The sequence below is a fragment of the Microcebus murinus genome, chromosome 1 (assembly GCF_040939455.1).
Source record: "Microcebus murinus isolate Inina chromosome 1, M.murinus_Inina_mat1.0, whole genome shotgun sequence".
NCBI classification, from domain to species: domain Eukaryota; kingdom Metazoa; phylum Chordata; class Mammalia; order Primates; family Cheirogaleidae; genus Microcebus; species Microcebus murinus.
Genome location: NC_134104.1, coordinates 71,353,545 through 71,375,778, shown reverse-complemented (window position 1 = coordinate 71,375,778; position 22,234 = coordinate 71,353,545). Strand labels below are relative to the sequence as shown.

The following is a 22,234-nucleotide window of genomic DNA, read 5'->3' as shown; positions in this document are numbered from 1 at the left end:
TTTCCTCCTCTCCTTAGCTCTTGGTAATCATCATTCTATTCTCTACTTCTATGAATTTGACTGTTTTAGATACTTCATATAAGTGGAATCATACAGTATTTGTTCTTCTGTGACTGGATTATTTCCACTTAGCTTAATGCCCTCAAGTTTTATCTGTATTGTCTCATAAGACAGAATTTCCTTCTTTTTAAAGGTTGAATAATATTCCACTCTATGCATATACCACATTTTCTTTATCCATTCATCCATTGAGGAACATTCAGGTTGTTTCCATATCTTGGCTATTGTGAATAGTACTGCATGAACAGGAGAGTGCAGTTTTCTCAAAGAAAGCTCTTTGAGATCCCAATTTCAATTATTTTGGGTAAATACCCCAAAGTGGGATTGTGGGATTACTAGATCATATGGTCATTCCACTTTTAATTTTTAGAAGCAACTCCACACTACTTTCCATAGTAGTTGTATCATTTTACATTCCTACCATCAGTGTACAAGGGTTCCAGTTTCTATATATCCTCATTCACATTCATATTCTTTTGTGTTTTTTAGAATAACTAACCTAATAGGTGTGAGGTGATCTCATTATGGTTTTTATTTGCATTTCCCTGATGATTAGTGAAGTTGAGCACCTTGTCATATACCTGTTGTTCATTTATTTGCATGTATTGTTTGGAGAAATGTCTGTTCAGGTCCTTCGCTCATTTATTGTTGGGCTATTTATTTACTTATTTGCTGTTGTGTTCCTTATATATTTCAGATATTAATTCCTTGTCAAATATATGGTTTGAAAATATTTTCTCCCATTTTATAAGTTGCTGATTTACTCCGTTGATTGTTTTATTTGCTGTGCAGAAGCTGTTTTTTTTTTTTTCCAGCATATTATGGGGGTACAAATGTTGAAGTTATGAGTGTTGCCTTTTCCCCTTTCCCCCCTCCCCCCGGAGTCAGAGCTTCAGGCGTGTCCATCCCCTAGATGATATGCATTGCACTCATTATGTATGTATAACACATCCCCTCCTCCTCACTCCCATCTGCCCAACGCCTGATAAATATTATTCCTATATGTGCACTTAGGTGTTGATCAGTTAATACCAATTTGCTGGTGAGTACATGTGGTGCTTATTTTTCCATTCTTGGGATACTTCACTTAGTAGTATGGGTTCCAGCTCTATCCAGGAAAATACAAGAGGTGCTATATCACCATTGTTTCTTATAGCTGAATAGTACTTCATGGTATACATATACCACATTTTATTAAACCATATACCACTCACATATTGATGGGCACTTGGGTTGTTTCCACATCTTTGCAATTGTGAATTGTGCTGCCATAAACATTCGAGTGCAGGTGTCTTTTTTATAGAGTGTCTTTAGTTCTTTTGAGTAGATACCCAGTAATAGGATTGCTGGATCAAATTGTAGATCTACTTGTATTGCTTTAAGGTATCTCCATATTGCTTTCCGCAGAGGTTGAACTAGTTTGCAGTCGCACCAGCAATGTAGGAATGTTCCTATCTCTCCACATCCACGCCAGCATTTATTGTTTTGAGACTTTTTAATAAAGACCATTCTCACTGAAGATAAGTGATAAAGCTTTTTAGTTTAATATCCACATGCCAAAAAAAAAAGAAATTTAACTCTTATGCCTCATACAGAAAAAATCAAATCAAAGTAAATTAAAGGTTTAAACATAAGACCTGAAAAAATGAAACTCTTAGAGGAAAACATAGTTGAAGATCTTCTTGACATTGATCTTGGCAATGATTTGTTGGATAAGACACCAAAAGCATAGGCAATGAAAGCAAAAATAGACAAATGTTTTTCGTTTCTATTTTACTTATGACTTTTTTTTCTCATTTTCTGCTTCAGGCACTGTGGCCTCTTGTTTCTACAACATTCCCGGGAAAGCTTGTGTCAGGGCTTTGTACCGACTACCCCATCCCCTGCAATGCTCTTCCCCTGGATAGCCATGCCGTGCTCTCCTATTTTACTCAGATCTTGTTTCAAGTGTCACGACTTAGAGGATTTCTCTGCTCACTTCATGCAAAATGGGGTTCTCTATTTTTTTAAATTCTTCTAACCTGCTTTATTTTCCCCCTTAGGGCATTTAAGAACCATTAGTAAGACAATATTTTATAAATTTATGTTATTATATATTTTCCATAATTAAAGTATAAGATTCATGAGGACAAGAATTTTATTTTACTTACTTTTGAATGAATCCTCAGTTCCTTAAGTATCTAACACACAGTAAAGTTCAATAGAAATTTAGTAAACCAGTGAAGAGGTGAATCTTGATGAAGTATGTCCTCTGATTTTTTAATACTTTTTTACTTCAATAGATTTAGGGGGTACAAGTGGGTTTTTGCTGTGTGAATAAATGTTGTGCTGAAGTCAGGGCTTTTAGTGAACTGATCACCTGAATAGTATACACTATACAGGTAATTTTTAATCCCTCACTCTCTCCCACTCTCCCCTCTTCTGAGTCTCCAAAGTCCATTATTCCACTCTGTATGACATGTATGCCCATTGTTTAGCTCCCACTTATATGTGAGTACAGGTAGTATTTATTTTTCCATTCCTGAGATACTTCCCTTAGGATAATAGTCTTCAGTTCCATCCAAGTTGCTGCAAAAGCCATTATTTCGTTTTTTGTGGCTAATATTCCATGGTGTGTCTGTGTATATATTTTTTCTTTATCTATTTCATCCATCCGTGGGCACCTAGGTTAATTCCATATCTTTGCAAATGTAAATTGTGGTGCAATAAACATATGAGTGCATGTGTCTTCTTGATAAAATGACTTCTTTTCTTTTGGGTAGATCCTCAGTAGTGGGATTGCTGGATCGAATGGTAGGTTTACTTAAAAGTTCTTTGAGGAATCTCCGTATAGTTTTCCATAGAAGTTATACTCATTTACATTAAACAATAGATGATGGTGCAAACAGTGTGAAAAAGGAACACTTACACAGTGCTGGTGGGTATGTCTGATGTTTTTTAGTTTGGGGTGATCTTTTCTAGGTCCAAAAACTTTTCTACTTCCCCTTTATGACTCCAAATTTTTAGAAGTTTAAAATTTTCCCAATTGGAAAACTTTGCTAAATATAATTTTGATTTGATCCTAAGAAAAATCAAAACCCTATCTCTTTACCCTCTTTGAAAATAGTAACTAAATTCTCAAAAGCATTATCTGATGTTCTCTGAGAAAATCTGGGATGGTTGGAAATCTAGCACATTTTATCCTTGTTTTCTTATTCTGTTATATTTGTAATAATCTTTATCCCACTAGAGGCTCTTAAATGAGAACACAGCTGCATTCGTATGTGGCATCTGGGTGAGGGATGCTGCACTCCATCACTAGCTACATAAATCTCTCCTTCACACATGACCTTAACATTCATTATTCAAATTTGTGTTTGAAAAATTACAATATCCTGTGTGTCCTGGGCTTTCTACTTGTTCAAGAATAGCTAACACCTGGAATGTTAAATATGAGAATGCCATTCATATATTTCAAACCAAGCTTTGTGATTCTGTTTTGAAGATTAAAGTGTCGTGGCTGAAAGGTTCCTTAGAGATCAGACAATCCTACATTTTATAGATGGAGAAATAGACACAGAGTAGACACTGGGGCAGTGATTACTAATTACCCTGGAGCCGATAGACTTACATTGTAAATAATAATGTTAAAACAAGGATAGCAGTATCTTACATGAAGGAGTTAACTGTATATAAATGAGGATCTTTCTAACAGCAACACAAATCAAACATGAATAATATATAGATTAGCTGTTATTCAATTTTCCACAGTATTTTCTACCCTTTTTAATAAGTTTAAAGCTACCTTTAAAAACTGAAGAATATCAAAATAAAAAATAATTTACAGATTACCTTCTAATGAGGACAATTTATTCCCTTAATGTAATTAAGAATACTGCATTTTATTTCTTACAAGGCATTCAATTTGTACTCAATTTGTATTGAGCCCCGAAAAAACCCATGTCTAAAGGATTCTGAAAACTTTTCCAAGTGCCAACTATCTCCTTCTCTCAACTCCTCTACACGTGAGACACCCAAGTTGGTCAGTCATATAATGCTCGGAGGTGGAAGGAGAGTCAGTTGTTTCTGGTGGGATGAGAGCTGAGACAGTGCATGAAACACTTTATGGCAGAGATAACACCAGTATCTGGAAGTCACAAGATCTCAGCTGCCATCCTTTTTCTGCCATCAGCCAGCATTGTGACCTGAGCAAGTCCTACCCAGTCTCACCTACAATTGCCCCTCTCCAAATCAGTGGATGGGATGAGATTGATTCTCAATCTCCAAGAGTCTTCCTGATGATCTGAGATGTTCATCTGCCCATCTCCAGGGCTTATTCACTTCACGAGGCAGAGTCTGCCTTAGGGATGACTTTTGGGTTCCTTACCTGGCCAAGCACTCTACTTCCAACAGCTTCCCCATTTTCAAGACTTTATGGGCAAGGGCAATGACACGGAAGCCTTGCACTGTGTAATTCCTCATCTCCTGTGGGAAATTCCTGGGCACTGTCAGGAAGGAGGGAAGAGGTGAGTATATGGTCATGCTGAAGACTGGCCAGCTCCTCAACAAGAATCCAGGATGCATTCCTGGTGCCTTGTCCTACCTTTCGCTCCATAAAAGTGCTTTAATAGAAAACTTGCAGGTTCAATCAAAAGGCAAAGACAACTTCATCAGTGTGCTCCTGTTACTTTTATGGAAAAGAATGCCAAAGATACGCTGGTCAGCAACTGTACTACAGACTGAATGTGTCCTCCAAAAATTTACATGTTAAAGACTAATTCTTCATGTGATAGTATTTGGATGTGAGACATTTTGGGGAGATGATTAGGTCATGAGGATAGAGCCCCCATGAATAGGACTAAAGTCCTAAGAGGGCATAAGAGATGATCTTTCTACTGTGTGAGGATACAGCAAGTAGGTGGCCATCTGCAAACTGGAAAGCCCTCACCAGGAATGGAATTGGCCAGCACCTTGATCTTGGACTTTCTAGCCTCTAGAACTTGGAGAAATAAATTTCAGTTATTTAAGCCACACAGTTTATGCTATTTTGTTATAATAGCCCAAGCTGACTAAGACAAACTGAGCGCCAGATGCACTGATGGGGTTCAGTAAGGACAGACCTCAGGACTATATGTACTTGGAAAAAAATGAAAGAAACAGCTGGTTTTCTAGATCAGGGTTTGGCAAACTATGGTGCACAGGCCAAATTTGGCCCACTGCTCGTTTTTGTAAATAAAGTTTTATTAGCACAGAGTCATGCCCATTTATTTGTTTACTATCCATGGCTGTTTTGGGGCATCAATGGCATGGTTGAGTAGTTAACAGATACTGTGTGGCAAGCAGAAGCCTGAAATGAGTACTGTCTGAGTCTTTATAGAAAAGTTTGCCAACCCCAGCTTTAGGTGATAGATAACATAATGCCAATGTTTGTATATTTTGGCATGATAATAATAATTATGTTTATATATTATAAAACTTTTATGGCTTATCATGTGCCTAGAAAGGTATTAGAAAGAAGCACAGCACAATGGGAAGTGTACTGGCTTAGGTGGCAAACCAAGTTCTAGTCTCCACTCTGCTCCCAGCTAGCTGTCTGATTCTGGTCATGTTAAGTCTTTCTTCTGCACCTCAGTTTCTCATTTACAAAATGAGAAGGTTGCAGATCTCTATGTTCTCATTCATCTGAGACTTTCTGTAATTCTAAAATATTCCTAAAGATGTGGATCTAATTTCAAGAAAGCTCCTAGCTCTCTATTTCTTAAATATGGGAGTGGGGAGATGGAGAAGACACTGAATATGGAATTATCATATGTCAAAGATTGGATATTAGGACAACAGGAAGAATTGGAGTGGCTGCCAGGAAAATAAAATTGGCAAGTGACAGGCTCAAACCCTTACTGATAGAGCAGGGGTGATAGATACTAATTTAAATGTCAAGAAGATGCTCACTTGAGTCCATGTAGCTGAAACAAAACAAAACACAGTATATGCTGCAATCAGTGAAGGACAGAGTTAATGAGAGCTCTGAGGAAGATTAAAGTCAGAAGGAAAGGGGGCACTTCTAAGATTTTAAAAAAAGACTCCAAATAGAGAAGTTAAGGCAATTATTTTCCAAACCTAGAATTTTGTGCAAAACTTGATGGCTATCATAAGCCATCACAAAGAGAATATAGATGAAAATCAGAAGAAAAAAGACCAATTTTATCCAAATGAACTCATTTGAATGCAACAATATTCTTATAAATCTGGCTACTGCTTAGAGAGTGCATATGTTTATAAGACTTAAAAAACAATACAAATCAACTCAAAATCTGGCCCAGAAAGATGAAATTGCTGCAAAAATGATCAATTACCTTGCTCTAATACCATCTAATTTACTGTCATCACTTTTATTTCTAAGAGATTTATCTTTCCTATATTCTCATTGCATCAATCTGTCAGAGCCCCTATAAATGGAGCCAGCCCCCCTGGAGATGACAGAACAACCCTGTGTGCAGAATTTCCCTAGTGTCCAGACCTCTCCCTTTGTTCCCCTCTCAATGTTCCTCATGTGCACTCTCCCTAGTTCTCTGGTCCCTCTGCAGCTCCCTATTCTTGCTTCACATCTTCTTTCCAGATGCCTCAGTGTGATTGTACTTTTCTGACTGGACCATAGACAAATATTCACTCTGTGCCTCCCTGCCTTGAAGTGATCACCCCTGCCTCATAAGTTCTACTGGGTTCACTTTCTACCCACCCAGAAAATGACCAGCTCCACATTCATTGATTGTGGAGCTTTTTGTGTTGGTTTTTTTTTTTTTTAATGTGTTTTGTCTTTTAAAATATTTTACCTCTTGAAAGAGAAAAGTGACAGTTCGTACCTGTTTCAGATCTGCAGAACCTGGCCACCATCTCTGGGGCACCCTTCATGTAGACGTGGAAGTGGTCCTCCCCGGCCAGCTGCGCGATCACGGACATCCTCTGCAGGCTGGAGGAAAATGGAAACTGGTGCAAGATGGTGATGGCTTCCACAGGACTCTGCAAGTGCACCAACAAAAGGGAGACTAAAAAGCGTTTAAGTGGTATTTAGCAGACACATCCCAACACAAAGGGCTGGCTCTGCAGTGAGCTCAGTGACATCATGAAGTAGCGTGTTTGTCACAATATTGATACTGTCCTGGTTTGCCTAAGGCAACTCCCTCAACAAGTTGTCTAGTTCTTCAAGGCCCTTGCCCTCGGCTGCCTGGAGAAATCCTAGTCACCTTCCAGGCCAAGCACACAGGTCACCTCCTTTGTGGTGCTTCCCCATCCCAGAAACAGTATTCACTCCCACCTTTGGGCTCCCAGAGCTATTTGTTCAGCCTTTATTGTAGCATTTAGCACATTGTATTGCACTTATTTGCACGCATATTGATTTTTCTGCCAGTCTGTGTTCCTCCAACACAGAGCCCAGCATGTCTACTTTCGAAACCTCTTTATCCACTCACACCTAGCACAACACTCTCACATACACAGGTACTTCAGCGAGTGAGTGAAAAATAAACCTAATGGACGAATTTAAGGATGAAGGAATGAGCAAACCAATTATGGAAACTGTTAGGATAAGACAAAATAATATGAATATAAACATATGTGATAGTCAGAAAGTTTCACCAATATTAAAGGGGAAAGAGCTGTATGATTTAAAGAAGCAAATCTTACCTGACTTGCTTTTGGTCCTGGTTTTATGATGGTTGAACCTGATATCCCAAATTTGCAGGGGTCTACACCATGACCTTCCATTTTCTGTTATAAAATGAAAACATTCATAAGATTCTTTGGAGAAAAATAATAAGAAAGAAATATCTCTCATTTATTTAACACTTTAATCTTTTCAAAGGCCTTTTCACATATTTTCTTTTCCAGGCCAATTACTTTAATACCATCACTGTCAAATTTCTGTTGTTTTGATTCATATTGAGAATCTTATTGTAGAATGTTAAAAAGCCAGAAATATTGTGAATACATTTTGAGAAGTAATTGATGGAAGAAGTGCTAGCTACAGGTCAATGGATATTCCTTAATGGTTACATCCAGTAATTGAAGGAGGGATTATATGGAGATCTACTCTCCAATATTGCTAAGCACTATAGCTTGGAGATGAGATAGGATTGGATCCTGAGAAAAACGTGGGACTACTTCTTTACAATATATCTATGTTACTAGCCTAATTTAGTTAGATAGTTAATATGTTAGTTGCTAGCAAATTAGAAAGCATATTTGAATGTAGTTTATATTCTTTGGATGTTATAACAGTAGAAGTTAATATCATTGAGAAAACCAATATCAAAATATGAGAAAAACAGTTATATATATATATATATATAAATACTAGAAATCAGAAAATAGGAGATAGCAGCTACTCACTTGATTGTTTAACTTAGGGGACAACACTTCATTTCTCTAAATCACAGTTCCTTCCAAAAAATATTCTGACATTCTTTCTAGCACTAAAATTCCTAAGAACCTAAAAGGACATTTTCTTTCCACCTTATGTTTAGTGGAATATTCCTACCTACCAAAGAATATTTAACTCAGATCCAGCTTTAAACTCAGTGACTAATCTTACATTTGTATGATTTCTTTGGAATGAATGCAACTATTTTTACAGACAGTTCTTATAGAGCTAATACTAAAGATTTATGTTCCCAAGCAAGACCCCACCCAACTTGTATGTTATTTGGAAAGATAGCACAGTCCTCCTCTGCTGGAGAAAGAGAGAAAGTTGGGACCAGGATCAAAGTCACTTATAAAAGGACCCTGTGCAACTCAGCATTCTGTCAATTCCAATGATGCTGGTAAGGACAGTGCTTATAAGAAGTACGCTGATTCTTCCCCATTAAGATTTAGAAAACTGGTTATAGTTTTGTCTTCGTGTCAAAAATTTTTCCAGAGCAAATGCCCTCAATTTAGCTTACTGACAGCAGAAATTTCCCTTTTTACCATACTTCCCCATTTATTGATTTGGCCTCTAGAAAGCTAAAATGTTCCTATTATACATCTTTCTATTAGCCTTTTCATGAGGTACACTTTATTCCCCTGCAAGCATTTCTTTCCATTCTTTGGCAACTATGTTTAACTGCTGTCCTGTGTTTTTTGTGTCACTGTAAGTAGCTTTAGAACATTCTTTGGAGGGTAGTAGAATGTAATTCATTAACTAGTTAATTAATGGATAGCCTCTACTAGTTTGGCTCTTCATAGTTTTCAAACCCATTTGAGTTCATTGTCTCAATGCTCACCACAAGTGCACAAATGAGATATTATTACCCCAGAATACAGATGAGGTCACAGACTCAGTCCCAGTGCTGGATTTGTCATTGCACAGCGACAGAGTGGTGGATTGCAGAGGTCTTCCGCTGTCACGCAGCCTCCAGGATGGGTTGTCATTCACACTCAGCCCAGAAAACTGGACCAGTGGGAGTGAGGATCCTCCAATTTGGCGTCTAGACTTATGCTGTACAATACAGTAGCTACCAGCCACTTGCAGCTATTTAAATTTAGATAACTTAAAATTAAATACAATTTAAAATTCAGTTTCTCCATTGCAGAGCCACGTTTCAAGTGCTCAGAAGCTATATACAGCTAATGGCTACAATACCGGACAGCACTGCTTTAAACAACTGTTTCTCCGAGAGTGTTTGGGAGAACATTGGTTTTCTTGAAGAACGTGTCACGTTATGGCCTGTCAATAAGGTTTTTCAGGCTGATAGCCTTGCTAAATGTTGCATTATCATATTCCCTCTTGAATATTTATAAAGCACCACAGTATATTAAAGAAATCCTGCAGTTGAGAAATCAATTGAACTTCATTTAGACAGCAAGTCCAAAATTTATTTGATCCTGGGCCCCTATTTAACTCTTTAACACAGTTCTTTGGAACAGAGGTTGGGAAATTCTGGTAGGATCAGATCTTCACCCAATTTGTTTGATCGTGGGCTCCTATTTAACTTGTTAACACAGTTCTTTGGAACAGAGGTTGGGAAATTATGATAGGATCAGACCTTCATTCGCATATTATCGTGAATCTTCTCTGGGTTTTAACCAAAGTTAGAAAAGTTTCAGCACTCCTACTAAGGATTCCTGTAGGTTCTAGTCATTCAGTTATACAAATTGTCATCTTACCCAGGCAGTGCCCTCAAACATTTTGAGGTCCAGAGGGTCTCCCTGTACGGTCCCATCGAGAAGGATCAGAGAGTGGCAGCTGGCCATGGCCGCACACAGTGGGCCCCACGGCAAAGCCTCACCTGAGGCAAAGCTGTGGACATCCTGGAAGCTGGTAGAGAACATAATAAGTTAGAGTCTTCGATAAAATCATTGCACACTCCGGCCCTTAAATCTTACTAAGGTGGAGCTCCAAGCACCTAACCCACATGCTCAAGACCCTTCCACGGCTCTGCATGCTCCATATAATAAAGTCCCAACTCCTTAGCCTGGTACTCAAGGTCCTGTCTGCTTCAGATCTACCTTACCTGACAGCTTCCACCTCTGCCAATGTCCTTTATGTCCTAGACTCTGGAGCCAGATTAAACTTCTTGCTATTTCTTGCTATTTCTAAACTTGCCCACAAACTTCCCTGCCCTGGAGCACCTGCTCACTTGGTTTCTTTACTTTTTAACCTGAGTATTCTGCCTACAGAGTAATCTTTATAAAACTCTTCTTTAAGTTAGACATGAATTCCCTTCTCAATGGAGTTTGCCACTGGCCAATCAATACTATAATTTCAGAGGGCTTGGATATAATTGCAGGGACTTTTGTCATGTTACCTGAAGACAGCTTACATAATGTCAGTGTTGTGGGAAGGTGTATGAGCAGGAAGCTCATGCCTGCTGTACCTGCAAACTCTGCAGAATTTGCCTTAAAAAGCCACAGACCCTAGGCCAGACGTCTCCAGGCTAATTAGGTAGCAGGGATAGGAAAGATGCCTGGCTGCTGGCTCCAGGTAAAGTAAAGAATGCATAGACTTGGAAGCATTTCTTACTACTTAGCCCTTTGGAGTTTGCCCCCATTTCCTAAAACTACCTGGACATCCCACCTCTAAAACCTGTTTTCCTCTTTGATAGTACAGACTGGCATAGCTTACCTTCCCCTTCTCCTACCTTACAGCTAAACAGTGATGGTGTCTAGTTGTTTCTACTCTGCAAACAGCTCCCTAGTGCTGGTGGCAACAGAGGAAGATGGTGGGGTGGAAACTGCCCACATCTTTGCCCCCTTTCACTTCTCTGGCCATGGAGCCCCTGCCTATTTAGACAAAGGCCTGGCTAGGACATCTGAGCAGCCAGCAACAGAGACACATGAGTAGGGTTAGAGCCCAGGAGATTCCTTAATACCCAGCCCAGGGTATCTTCTGCTACATCACACAGCTTGTCTGCTGTTACCTTGTGCCTTGCTGTACCTGTCCCCATCATAGTCATGCATAACTCCCTCTCTGAATGACAGCAGCCTCAGCCACTGTTGGAGCCAAAATGGGGTACCAGAGATTAAAAGCAGAGGCCCTCACCACTCAGAGTGAGAACGCAGGTCTTACCCTTGCAGAAAAGGAGTTCGTAGCTGGCAGGGAGGCTCCTGTGGGGGTCTCCTTCCTGAGCTGTTCGTTGCTCCTCTGTCATGCTCTATTCTGGGGTAGGCATCAATGTGACTGTCTTCTCTTCTCCCTAGGGCCAGCTTTTAGCCCATATCTGTGACATTTCTAGCCGCACATCCTTCCACCCTTATCTTAAGTGCCATCTCCTCCAGGTGGCATTCCTTGATTCACTAAATTTCAAATAAACTTCTGTCTGTACTCACCATGTAATTATGTCACAATCAGGACTGTGTGTTATCTCAAGCAATGTTTATTGCTTCTTCTCTATCCTGATAGTTCTGCCTTAATGGTAACCATTTTCACGGCCTGTGTTGTACATTGAAGGTGGGTGTATTTGCACCTTTTATCCCACTAGACTGTGAGCTCCATGAGGGAGGAGATGGAGCACTACTCTGCCAGAGCCCCACCATGCCCGCCTGCATTAGCCACCCAGGAAGTCCTTGCAGTTTTTAATTAAGCATGGTCTTCATTTCACTATTTTTTCTCTGTTTTGTTAATTCAGTTCCTTAATTATCTACCTCCTTTTATTCTATTTCTCCTGTGGAGTTTGAAGACCCACTTTCCAATCTATTTCTAAACTTAGGATTCATTTAATTAAACAAGTTAGAATAATTGGGAGCTGGTTCCAGCCGATTATTTTATATATATATATATATATATATATATATATATATATATATATATATGTGGCATTCATCCCTTGACATCTGAAGTATAGATTTGAGCATCACCAAGGTAACTCTATCAATCACACATTTTATTTAAGAGACCTACCAGTTGTCAGCAGTAGGGACAGTCCCCCAGAGGTCCAGCCCATCCTCAGTGAGAGTGCCAGTCTGAATAAAAATTAGAATTGATATTAGCATAAGATTTAAAACTTTTAATCATGTCATGATTTAAACAAAATCTAAGCTTCCAAGAAATTACAATAGATCCAGTTCTCCAAATCCCTCGTAATTAACAAATTTTAAATCAGAGAAGGGTACCTAAAAGAAATACTAAGCAGGTGATACATGATCTCCAAAAGACCATATTGACAATTAGGTAATTCTAGTTACTAACTATGACAACAAAATACAAGTGTTTTGTTTGCCTTTGTTTGTTTATTGTTGTGACTGTTGCTGTTGTTAAATGGAAGAGTTTCAGTGCAAGAACTAGGCTGACTTTTTAGTTGGCACCTGCTGTCTTTCCAAAGCAGAGCTCAGAATTTTTTTCTTTCTTTCCAAGACTGTTTAGTTCACAGTTTGCCATCTGGTTCACAGTAATTTTCTAAAAATATGGGTGACACAGCGACTGTCCAGATTGATAATGAAATGTTGATAAAGGGCTTTGAGACTATAGAGAGAAGCTAAGTGCTAATAATAAATATTAATTAATGCCCATAAATGGGTTTTATTGTTAGATCAAGAGGAAAATGGTCGGCAGATTTGATTTGCTGTATTATGGGAGAGTATTTGTCAGATAATGTAACAGAGAAAGCAAAATGGAACTGAGTACGATGACAGCACTTTTAATTTCCTCATTGCTTCACAGTCGCTCATTAATTACAGACCCTGGTGTTTTGATGCAGTCGGCTAACAGATTTAGGCCTACTTAGCACCCAGAGTAAATGGAGCTGGCTACAGCTGCTTCAGCACTGCCAGGGTGAAGCGGAGCATTACCAAGCTCAGCAGAATATCCTGTTTCAACTCTGACATTCAGGTCTCTGACACTAATTTTTAAGGTCATTTCTGTATAAACATTGAATATTCTAGTTTTCTGTCAAACGGCATTGTCTATCACTACAGCACATCACATTAACATAATGCTTTACACGAAGTGCTTTCAATGCTTTTCCATTTTTACAACTGGGTAAATTGGGAGGAGACAGGTTAGAGGTGAAAGGAGCAGCCTGAGGTCTCAGTGGCCTACAGGTTGCAGAGGCAGAACCAGGGAATCCAAGGAGGCTTCTACCAGACTAGAAAGTGTTAACTAAATTCTGCAGGGCATGTGGAAAGACAAAGCCCATTCCAGTTTCTGGATTAAAGAATTAATATATCTTTGTTTTGTTAATTTATTTGGACTTCACAAAGAAAGAGCTTACATGCCTGTGTGAGTTATTTCTTAAACAACAACTTTAGTAAAAAAGAGCTATTTGCTTCACAGGATCTGAACAGGATCTGCATTATATAAGGGCCCCAACTGCGTTTAGCTTCCGAATCTTCTTGAGTTGTTGCATTTCCAAAAGAGTTAGCAACTTAATTCAAACTGAAATGTTTTCCTGATGACTAGATTATGTTTTCAAACATCAATATTTTGAACATGAAAACAGAGATGATACCACAGCAGAACAGAAATGGGACCATGTTTTTTGTCTATGTGAAAATGATCCTTATACAATAAAACTAACCATACATAGAGAGAAAACTAAATGACAGTTGAGGTTCTAAAGGGAATAAGATAGAAAAAGAAAACCTCTTAGCATAAATATAAGCCCAGGCTTGGACTGAATTGAATGAAAAGAAAGAACCTGTCTTAGGGAACTTATAATAAACCAGCATAAACTGGAAATATACATTGGAACAAATGTACTCAGAAGCCCAGTGATAGATATCTTTTAAATGAAAAATAACACTAGATAATGAAAATTCAATTAATTGTGGAGTGGTTTACTCCAACATCATGTTGATAAGAGTTTTTATAATGTGAAAGCTGAAAAGAAACTTGGAGGTCACTTCAGTTTAATCTTCTTGTCTTAAAAGTCACAGAAACTTAGGACCAAATTCGGGGTTAGATTTCTCATTTTGCCAATTTTCAACCAAGAGTTCTTTGCACCATAACACGTCATGCCATACAGAGCTTGGCCAACGATGCCCGGGCACAGTCCCCCACACAGCCTAGCAGACGAGGACATGAGGATGCAGAAGAAGAAATTTTGTACAGAAAGTAAAATGAACAGCCTCTGGAAAAAATTAATTTTAGGAACACACATAGTGGTATGTAATGAACATATTTTATAAATCTCCCTCCTGTATTCCAGATACTAGTGAGGCTGCTGGGTAAGTAACAGGGACCCCTGTCAGAAAACTTCCAGGGATTGTTAACAGGCCCTGAATGTAAAATAAACCTATTGTTAAGTTAACCCTAGACTGGTTGCAATTGAGAACTTACTTTGTCAAACAAAACACAAAAACAAAGAGAACTGAGATAATCTAAGAGATGTGCCACTTTCAACGGGGGTCCAAGACTAGTAAGGTCCACTCATGGGTGTCTCTCGAGTCCTACTCTGCATCCCTGTCTTCCTTGTCTGGGATGGTGAATGGTCTCCTCAGTTGTTCCCAGATGGCCTCTTTCCTCATCCTAGCTCCCTTTCATCCCTTCTCACCAACTCCTCTTCCCCCCCACCCCCAGTGGAATAAATAAAAGACCTATAAAAATGCTACTAGTCTTCTTGAAAAACAAGGGCTCCCCTTTTCCTTCAAGATAAGGCCCCACTTCTTAGCTTTGCATGGGAGGCCCTTAACATTGGGCCCCCTCTCTCCAGCTGTATTCTCTACCAACCAGCCCACATTCTAGCCGCACCCCATGTCCTCTGCTCCTGCCAGCCTCTCGCACCCCTGTGCTTCTGAACTGCTCGCCTCTGAGCTCAGGGCTTACTGTGTCCAACAACCAAGGCTACAGCTCCAAGGTGATATCCCATGTGTGGCAGGCACCCACGCCCCATGCTCTGCCTGTTCCTCTATTAAGCACACACCCCATGGCATGATCGTCGTCAACACTCCCATTTTCCCTGCTTCCTCAGCTAGATCTTGGGCTTCTCAAGAGCCAGGAACATCACATTAGTGGGGCTCTACCAGCACTGTGCACAGCATTGGCTCTCTGCCAATGTGGGTTAACCAAAAAACAGCAAAAGCCTTGATCAATTATTCAAACACAAATGGACTGAAGACAGAGGGGCCAAGGCAGGCCCATTACCTTACGGCAGTTACACTGCTCTGTCCAAGCTGAGGACAGGATCTGGACAGCAGGCAGCTGATGCTGCAGTCTCTCCACATCCCCCACAGGAGAACCATGGGGGAGGGGGTCCTGGGACCTGCCCCATAGCAGCCGTCCTCCTCATCTGGCCTGTACTCCTCCTCTGCCACCTTTCTAGGTCCCTAAGCAAAGAGATAACCTAACCTGGAACCCTGATCCCTGGAAGAGCAACAGGGAAACAAGTGGCAGGAGTGACAAACATGGGGCACTGTCTACTCCCTTCCTTTCCTTAAGAGAAGCAGAGGAGGAGAAAAGAACATGTTCACTTATGCTCTGCACAAAGGAGTTCAGGGAACAGAAATGTTTCTCACATATTTTTTGCAGAAAAAGCTAGTGAGTCATACAAGTTCATACAGTAAGAGATTGTTTTAAAATAAAAAAGTCACAAAAACATTAATTTTGCAGGGAAAAAATTCATGATGTGATAGCTAAGCCTCTACCTTAGGAGTCAGGGAAGTTGATTTCTAGAGTGTGGTCTCACACTAGTTCACCATGAGAACCTTTCTGGCCTCAGTGTTCCCACCTGTAAAATGGAGGCCCTGGGCTAGACATTCTCTGAGGCCCTCCCCACGTCTACTGTGACTTGAAATCGTTAGCCTTCAACCTGGAAAGTTGGGATCATACTTTGTCAAAGCACACGAGGTTTATTTGCCCACACATATTAATTCTCTGTGGGGAGATACAGAAGATTTTCTTTTTCTTCAGCCTCTTCTGGGCATACACAATGCCTACGGTCAGGGCAGCCGGCAGCACGGGAGGGACAGTCAAGGTGAGGAGGATCAGGGCCATGGGCGCGGTGTCTCTTGGAGGGACCTGTGGTGAGGAGGGACACATACACGGATTAGTCCAGCACAGCAGGTTGGCGCCCTTCCTGACACCTTCCCCCTGCACCTTCCTCCTGCAGCACTACAGGGGCCCTAGAGACCTGGGCTCCAAATACTCATAGAGTCCGCTCTCTTGGTGGGGCTGAGTGTTCTCTTGGCTGTGCCTGTGGAATGGCCACATTGTCTCCCACTACAGAACAAAGGAGACCTTTGATCCCTGCTCCAAGTCCACCCTGCCCTTTCCCGACTCTGTTTCTTTGCACTTAGCATTCCTTCTGCCCAGGCACTTATTCCTTCTCTGCTCCTCATACTTCCAGGCACTCTCTGGGCTCCCAGGGCACTGGGACTAGTCTTGGGTTATAACACTCACTCAGCAGCATGACTGTTGGTTTATAAACCTCTCTCCCCAGCTAGCCTACAAACTTCTTGGGCGCAGCAGCTGTGGCTAGTTCATCTTTGAAGTCATCTTTGAATTCATCTTACCTCTAAATAGATGCAGAGCCTAGCATGGGATCTGGCACAGAGGAGGTGCCCAATACACAGATTGAATGAATGATGGCCTGATAGAAACTAGGACCCAGGTTCTGCCAAGACCTCAGCATATATTATTAGCTATGGGGAAGCCACTTTATAATTAGCCTGCCCTCACTGGATACTGACTCTGGAGCAGGCTCTGTGCCAGGCTAGGGACATTATTTCATTACTCCTCACAACGACCCTATGATGTAAACTCTGTTATTCTCTCCATTTAACAGGTCAGGAAACAGAGGTTTCAAAAAATTAAATAACTTTCCAAAGACTAGATGATAGATGATGAGGATCTGAACTCTAGTCTGCCTGTCTCCAGAGTATAAACACGTGGCCAGTGTGCGACGTTATCTAGTCAATTCTCGTGGGGTCAGGCTCCCTGGCAGGTCTGCAGAGGAGGCTCACCCAGTCAAGGTCAGCGCCAAGATCAAATCACAGCATTGCTTGTTTTATTTCTCACATGCTCTAGATATTAATGATTCTACCTTCCACACCCTTGCCTCTGTTTTTGTGAAATTAACCAACATTTTAGCCATAAATGATGTCCTCTTCTGAGTATTAGAAACACAGAATTCAAGTTCAATAACAACGGGTGCTGGGTACATCTTTTGCCTGATGTCAATTTATCACAAAATTCATCATGTCCTGCTTTTTCCAACCACAGACACAGAGGAGTTTTGACCCTGAAGACTTAGCTTTGTCTAAGCCTGAACCAGAGCAGATAGAGGCAGCCAACAGGTTCTGGTGGGTCACCACCAGAAGACGGGGTCTGGGATCAGTCTGCTGCTTTAGTGTATAATGGATATTGCGTTCTTCCCAGGAAACCTTCATCCTCACTCCCGAATGGGGCTTCCATGGGCTTTTTCCTTGCTTTTCTGCTCAATGTTCCTGCTCCTCAGAGAAAACTGGCAAACTTCCTCAAATTCTGGCTCCAACCTACTACTAACAAAATGTGCTGGTGTCTTCTGTCCTTCCTAACCTAGAAATGCTCCTTGCTGGCTTATCTCAGATTGAAATAACTATTCAAAGGTACAGTTTTAGGATGAACATTGCCTAGAAATTCTTGTGACTATGTCTTTGCCCGGCAATATTCCTCACACACACACACAAATATGTTGCCAGTTTGGACATTGTAACTAGGCCACCTACACCTACTTTCTCACCTGTGTTTACACAGGTGTGATTTATTCACAATTTTCTCTTCTTCACTACCAGCCAACACTATTATGATCCCTGTGTGTCTAATAGAGAGACTACATGGTTCACAACAGAATCAGACTCTCAAGACCAGAAAAGACCTCAGAAGTCATTAGTGACAACCCTTCCCTCCACAGCCAACACAACTATGAAGAGAGACTTCTAAATGAAACCTGACACTCTGTAGCTTAAAAGAAAGTGAGGATCCCATGCAGTAACAGCTCTGTAAAAGTAGAAATTTCATTTCATTTCAGACCCCAACCAGAACACACAGGCAACCCACTAATCATGTAGGTATTACGTGGGGGCAAAGTAGGCATGACTTTCAAGACTCCCTTCATTCTGATCTACTCTCACTTTGCTAGACTTATCTCCCAATTGCTTGCTGGTTCCAGAAGATCCTTGTGCCTTTCTTTCTTTGGGTTTTGCTCACTTAAATTAGCATGCCCTTCCTTCTCCCTGATCTGATTGACTGCATTTTCCCTATCCTATCAGGCTTGAGAAACAGGTATTTCCTCTAAGTCTATATGGGTCTGGGTATCGCAGATGCCACGCTTGCATAACCCCTCATTTCTATCCAAGTGGTGAAAACAGCCAGCGAACTTTGCAACTTCTCACAGTTGCACTATCCAATACAACTGGATTGGCACTATTTGCATGTGGCTATTTAAACTTAAATTAATTAAAATAAAATAAAATTGAAAATTCATTTTCTTAGTCACATTAGCCACATTTCAAGTGCTCAGTAAGCACATGTGGTTGTTGCCATATTGGACACTGTAGGTACAGACTATTCCTACCATCTAAGAAAGCTCTTTTGGACAGCATGGATTCACGGAATGATGGGATCAACAGGTAACCTTATCCAAACCTCTTGAGTCAGGTCAAGCTGTTTGGGAAAGCTATTCTATTGCAAAGCTTTACCCCCAATACTTACTCCATGGTACATATATATCCCCAGGGCATAGAAAAAACCCACAACGCCGAGGCAGGCCAGGAACACCATGAACTTGAAGGCATCACTGTATAGTTTGAAGTTCAGAGGCCGGGGATAGAGGATGGATCTCACCAAGTCCCCTTTGGCTGTATTGTAACCTACATAAAGATAATCACAGGTGAAGTAAGGTCTTTTAATACAGTTTCTTTCAAAACTAAAAGTGATTTGGATTGAAGGATCGGGTAAGTGGGTCATTTGAATATGCAGAGGAGACAGCACTGCTCTGACCTAACAGTGTATGCACATTCATTGTTGCTACAAATAGCCAGGAGCAATTGATGGCTTTCACTTAGCTCTGCTTAATTCCTCTTGTTCTGGGAGTCAGTGCCTCAGTGGCTCACAGTGCAGCTCCCCATTCACCGATGGAGCTGAGAGAAAAGAGGACTAAGGAGTTGAAGAATGTGGGGACCTATGAAAATGAGATGCCAAGAGAGGGAGCTTTAAAGCTCAGATATATCTTGAAAAATAATTGAAAATTAAAACAAAAGAAAAAGACAAAGAAAGTAATTCCTTAAAAATGCATCTGTATAGGCATCTGACCGTGTCATTCTTGGGCTTAAAAACCTTCCAGAGTCCCCACTTTCTTAAAATATAGTTCAAATTTCTAGGCATAGCATTCCAGGTCCCCTTCACCCTGATCTACTCCTACTTTGCTGGATTGATCTCTTAACTGCTCATTCATTCCAGAAGGCCCCTGCACATTTTTTTCCTTTGTGTTCTGTAGACATAAATTAGCATGTCCTTCCAGCTCCGATATGATTGGCTAAGTCCTCCCCACGTGATCAAAATTGGCTCAAAAGGCCACTTCATCAGGTAAGTGCTTCCAGAGCTCTTCTCCCATACCTCACACCAAAAGTTATTTTCTCCCTCTTTGCAGTCCTTGTAATACTTGGTCATATGGCATCTATCACCATGCTATGCTTTTTTTAAACTATAAATTCATCTGTCTCCTGTACCAGACCATAATATTCTTTAAGGAAAAGGTATATCTCACAAATTTTTGCTTTAGCCTTCAATGCATAGCACATAGTAGATACTCATTAATATCTAAATTAAAGTGACTGACTACTATATATTCTACATATGAGTCAGTATTGTAAACATAAAATGTGCCTTATCCTCACTGCTTGGTGGACAAATATGGCTTTGCTACCTGAGCATTTTATGAGTACTCAGGTGGTTTCCATGCTATTAGCTTCTGTTTAGGCAGCAGGCTGAGCCATGCTCTAATACCCACTAACTAGAATAAGCATTTAAAAATCTTTATTTTTTAAAAGAATCAGCTGAAACAATTAAATCATAGACCAAACTAAAGCATAGTGGTTTCAAAATGCAAGTGTGTTTTGCATCTGTGAATATGTGGGGTGGCAGAAACATGGGTTAAGGGTGAGTACGAAAGCTGGGACCAGATCATGGAAGAACCTGGCTGTGTGTCATGTGAAATATTGGAACTTGGGAAGTAGTTGTAGAATCATCAGAATAAGGATCTTCATTTGGTATAGGAAAAAGTGAGGTGTTAACAATGATATTAAGGGCTAGCTAGGTGGCGATCCTGTTAACAGAGAAAGGTAATACAGGAGGAGGAGTTTATTTTTAGACGCATTGTCGGCTTTGAAGTATCTGTGGGGTACCCAGTGGTGGTATCCAGCAGGGAGTCGGAGATACAGCCTTCACAAGCAACTCTTTGAAAGTAAAATGTCTTCATGGTCATAGTAGCTGAAATAATTTTTTTAATAATCACTCAGAGGGGGTATAGAAGGAAAAGAAAAGAAACCTTTTGGTCACAAGCTAAAATAAGTGCATGGTTTTGCCTTTAAGAAATTTTACCTCATCCACATATACCCTTCATGACATACAATGGTTTGAACGATAAACCATTCACTTAAAAATGGTGACAATTTAGAATAATAAGGGGCTAGATGAAAAAAAGTGTGGCTGTTATTACCCAAATGTGGCAAACTCCCTAATTTTAAAAAAATTTCCCTTATCTAACTCTCCCCACTTCCAAGCATGGACTAAATTTATAAAAGTGGAATCCACTAACCTGTTTGCAAAACGACTGCTCTTACAGGCCCCTGCCCCGAGGGTTTGACCTGGATAACTTCTGTTCCACAGAAAAGGACATGTTTCCGGTAATCCTCCAAGCTGTGAGATTTCCAAGGCATCGTGTTTTCCGTTTGGGGCAATGGTGTCTTTGTAACAGGTATACTTTCTCCTAAAGAAGATTGTATTATCTTGATTTTATGTAAATTCAAGTAATTGTTTAGAACTGGTACTTGCTAGCTTTAAGGAATTATATAAACCACAACTAATCTGGTCTTAATGCCCTCATTATGAGTCAGATGCCTGTTCTTAGGAATGCTGGTGACACAAGCAATGGTAGACTCGATTTTATTTCAAATATTTCTATAAGATCTGCCTATTTTTCCTATACGTGGCCTGCATGGCTTGTTGTCATAATTTAAAAAGCAGCCTATTTTAGCTGAGTTGTCAATCATTCTCCAGAGTGTTCATTAAGCTCAGCACTATTCTAGGCAATGAAGGAGCTATTGAGCACATGAATAGTAACTATATATGTATTTGCTTTTCATTCACCCATTTATTCATTTGTTGCCTTATTCACTCATTGATTCAACAAATATTTTTAAGTGCTTATTCTGTGCCACTAACTGTGCTCGGTGCTGGGAATATAATAATGCACAAGAGAGACAGGGAGCTTAGGGAGCCAGGCTAGAAAATAGTAGTCATTCCACATCATTTCCAGATATAACCTATCAAAGCCCCCTTTATAAAAACCCATTCTTTTGCTCAAAAATCCTTAGGTTTTTCCATTTCCATTACTGAATGAAGCCCAAACTCTCTTGCTAGATTGTCAAAGCTACCGCAATCCAAGCACCACGGCCTCTTATTCTACACAAGCGCCAGCTGAACTAGGCCACTTGCATTTCCTTTTATTGACTCCCATTCTTTCAAGAACCAATCTTTTCCCTTTCCCTGATGGCTGTAAGACAGGATATTTAAGGTACAAAGAAATTA

The 22,234-nt window shown here is 40.3% G+C and overlaps 1 protein-coding gene across 1 annotated transcript in view; it reads right to left on the bottom strand.

Annotated features, from left to right (window-relative positions):
- Positions 1-22,234, bottom strand: part of ATP13A5 (ATPase 13A5) — a 107,526-nt gene that overhangs the window by 41,020 nt on the left and 44,272 nt on the right. Inside the window, exons 10-17 of the mRNA XM_012780243.2 lie at positions 21,243-21,413; positions 19,139-19,296; positions 16,277-16,465; positions 12,413-12,474; positions 10,180-10,330; positions 7,720-7,803; positions 6,900-7,056; positions 4,427-4,544 (exon numbers count right to left, since the gene is read on the bottom strand). Coding sequence (XP_012635697.2) covers positions 4,427-4,544; positions 6,900-7,056; positions 7,720-7,803; positions 10,180-10,330; positions 12,413-12,474; positions 16,277-16,465; positions 19,139-19,296; positions 21,243-21,413 — 1,090 coding nt within the window. The remainder of the gene's footprint in view (positions 1-4,426; positions 4,545-6,899; positions 7,057-7,719; positions 7,804-10,179; positions 10,331-12,412; positions 12,475-16,276; positions 16,466-19,138; positions 19,297-21,242; positions 21,414-22,234) is intronic.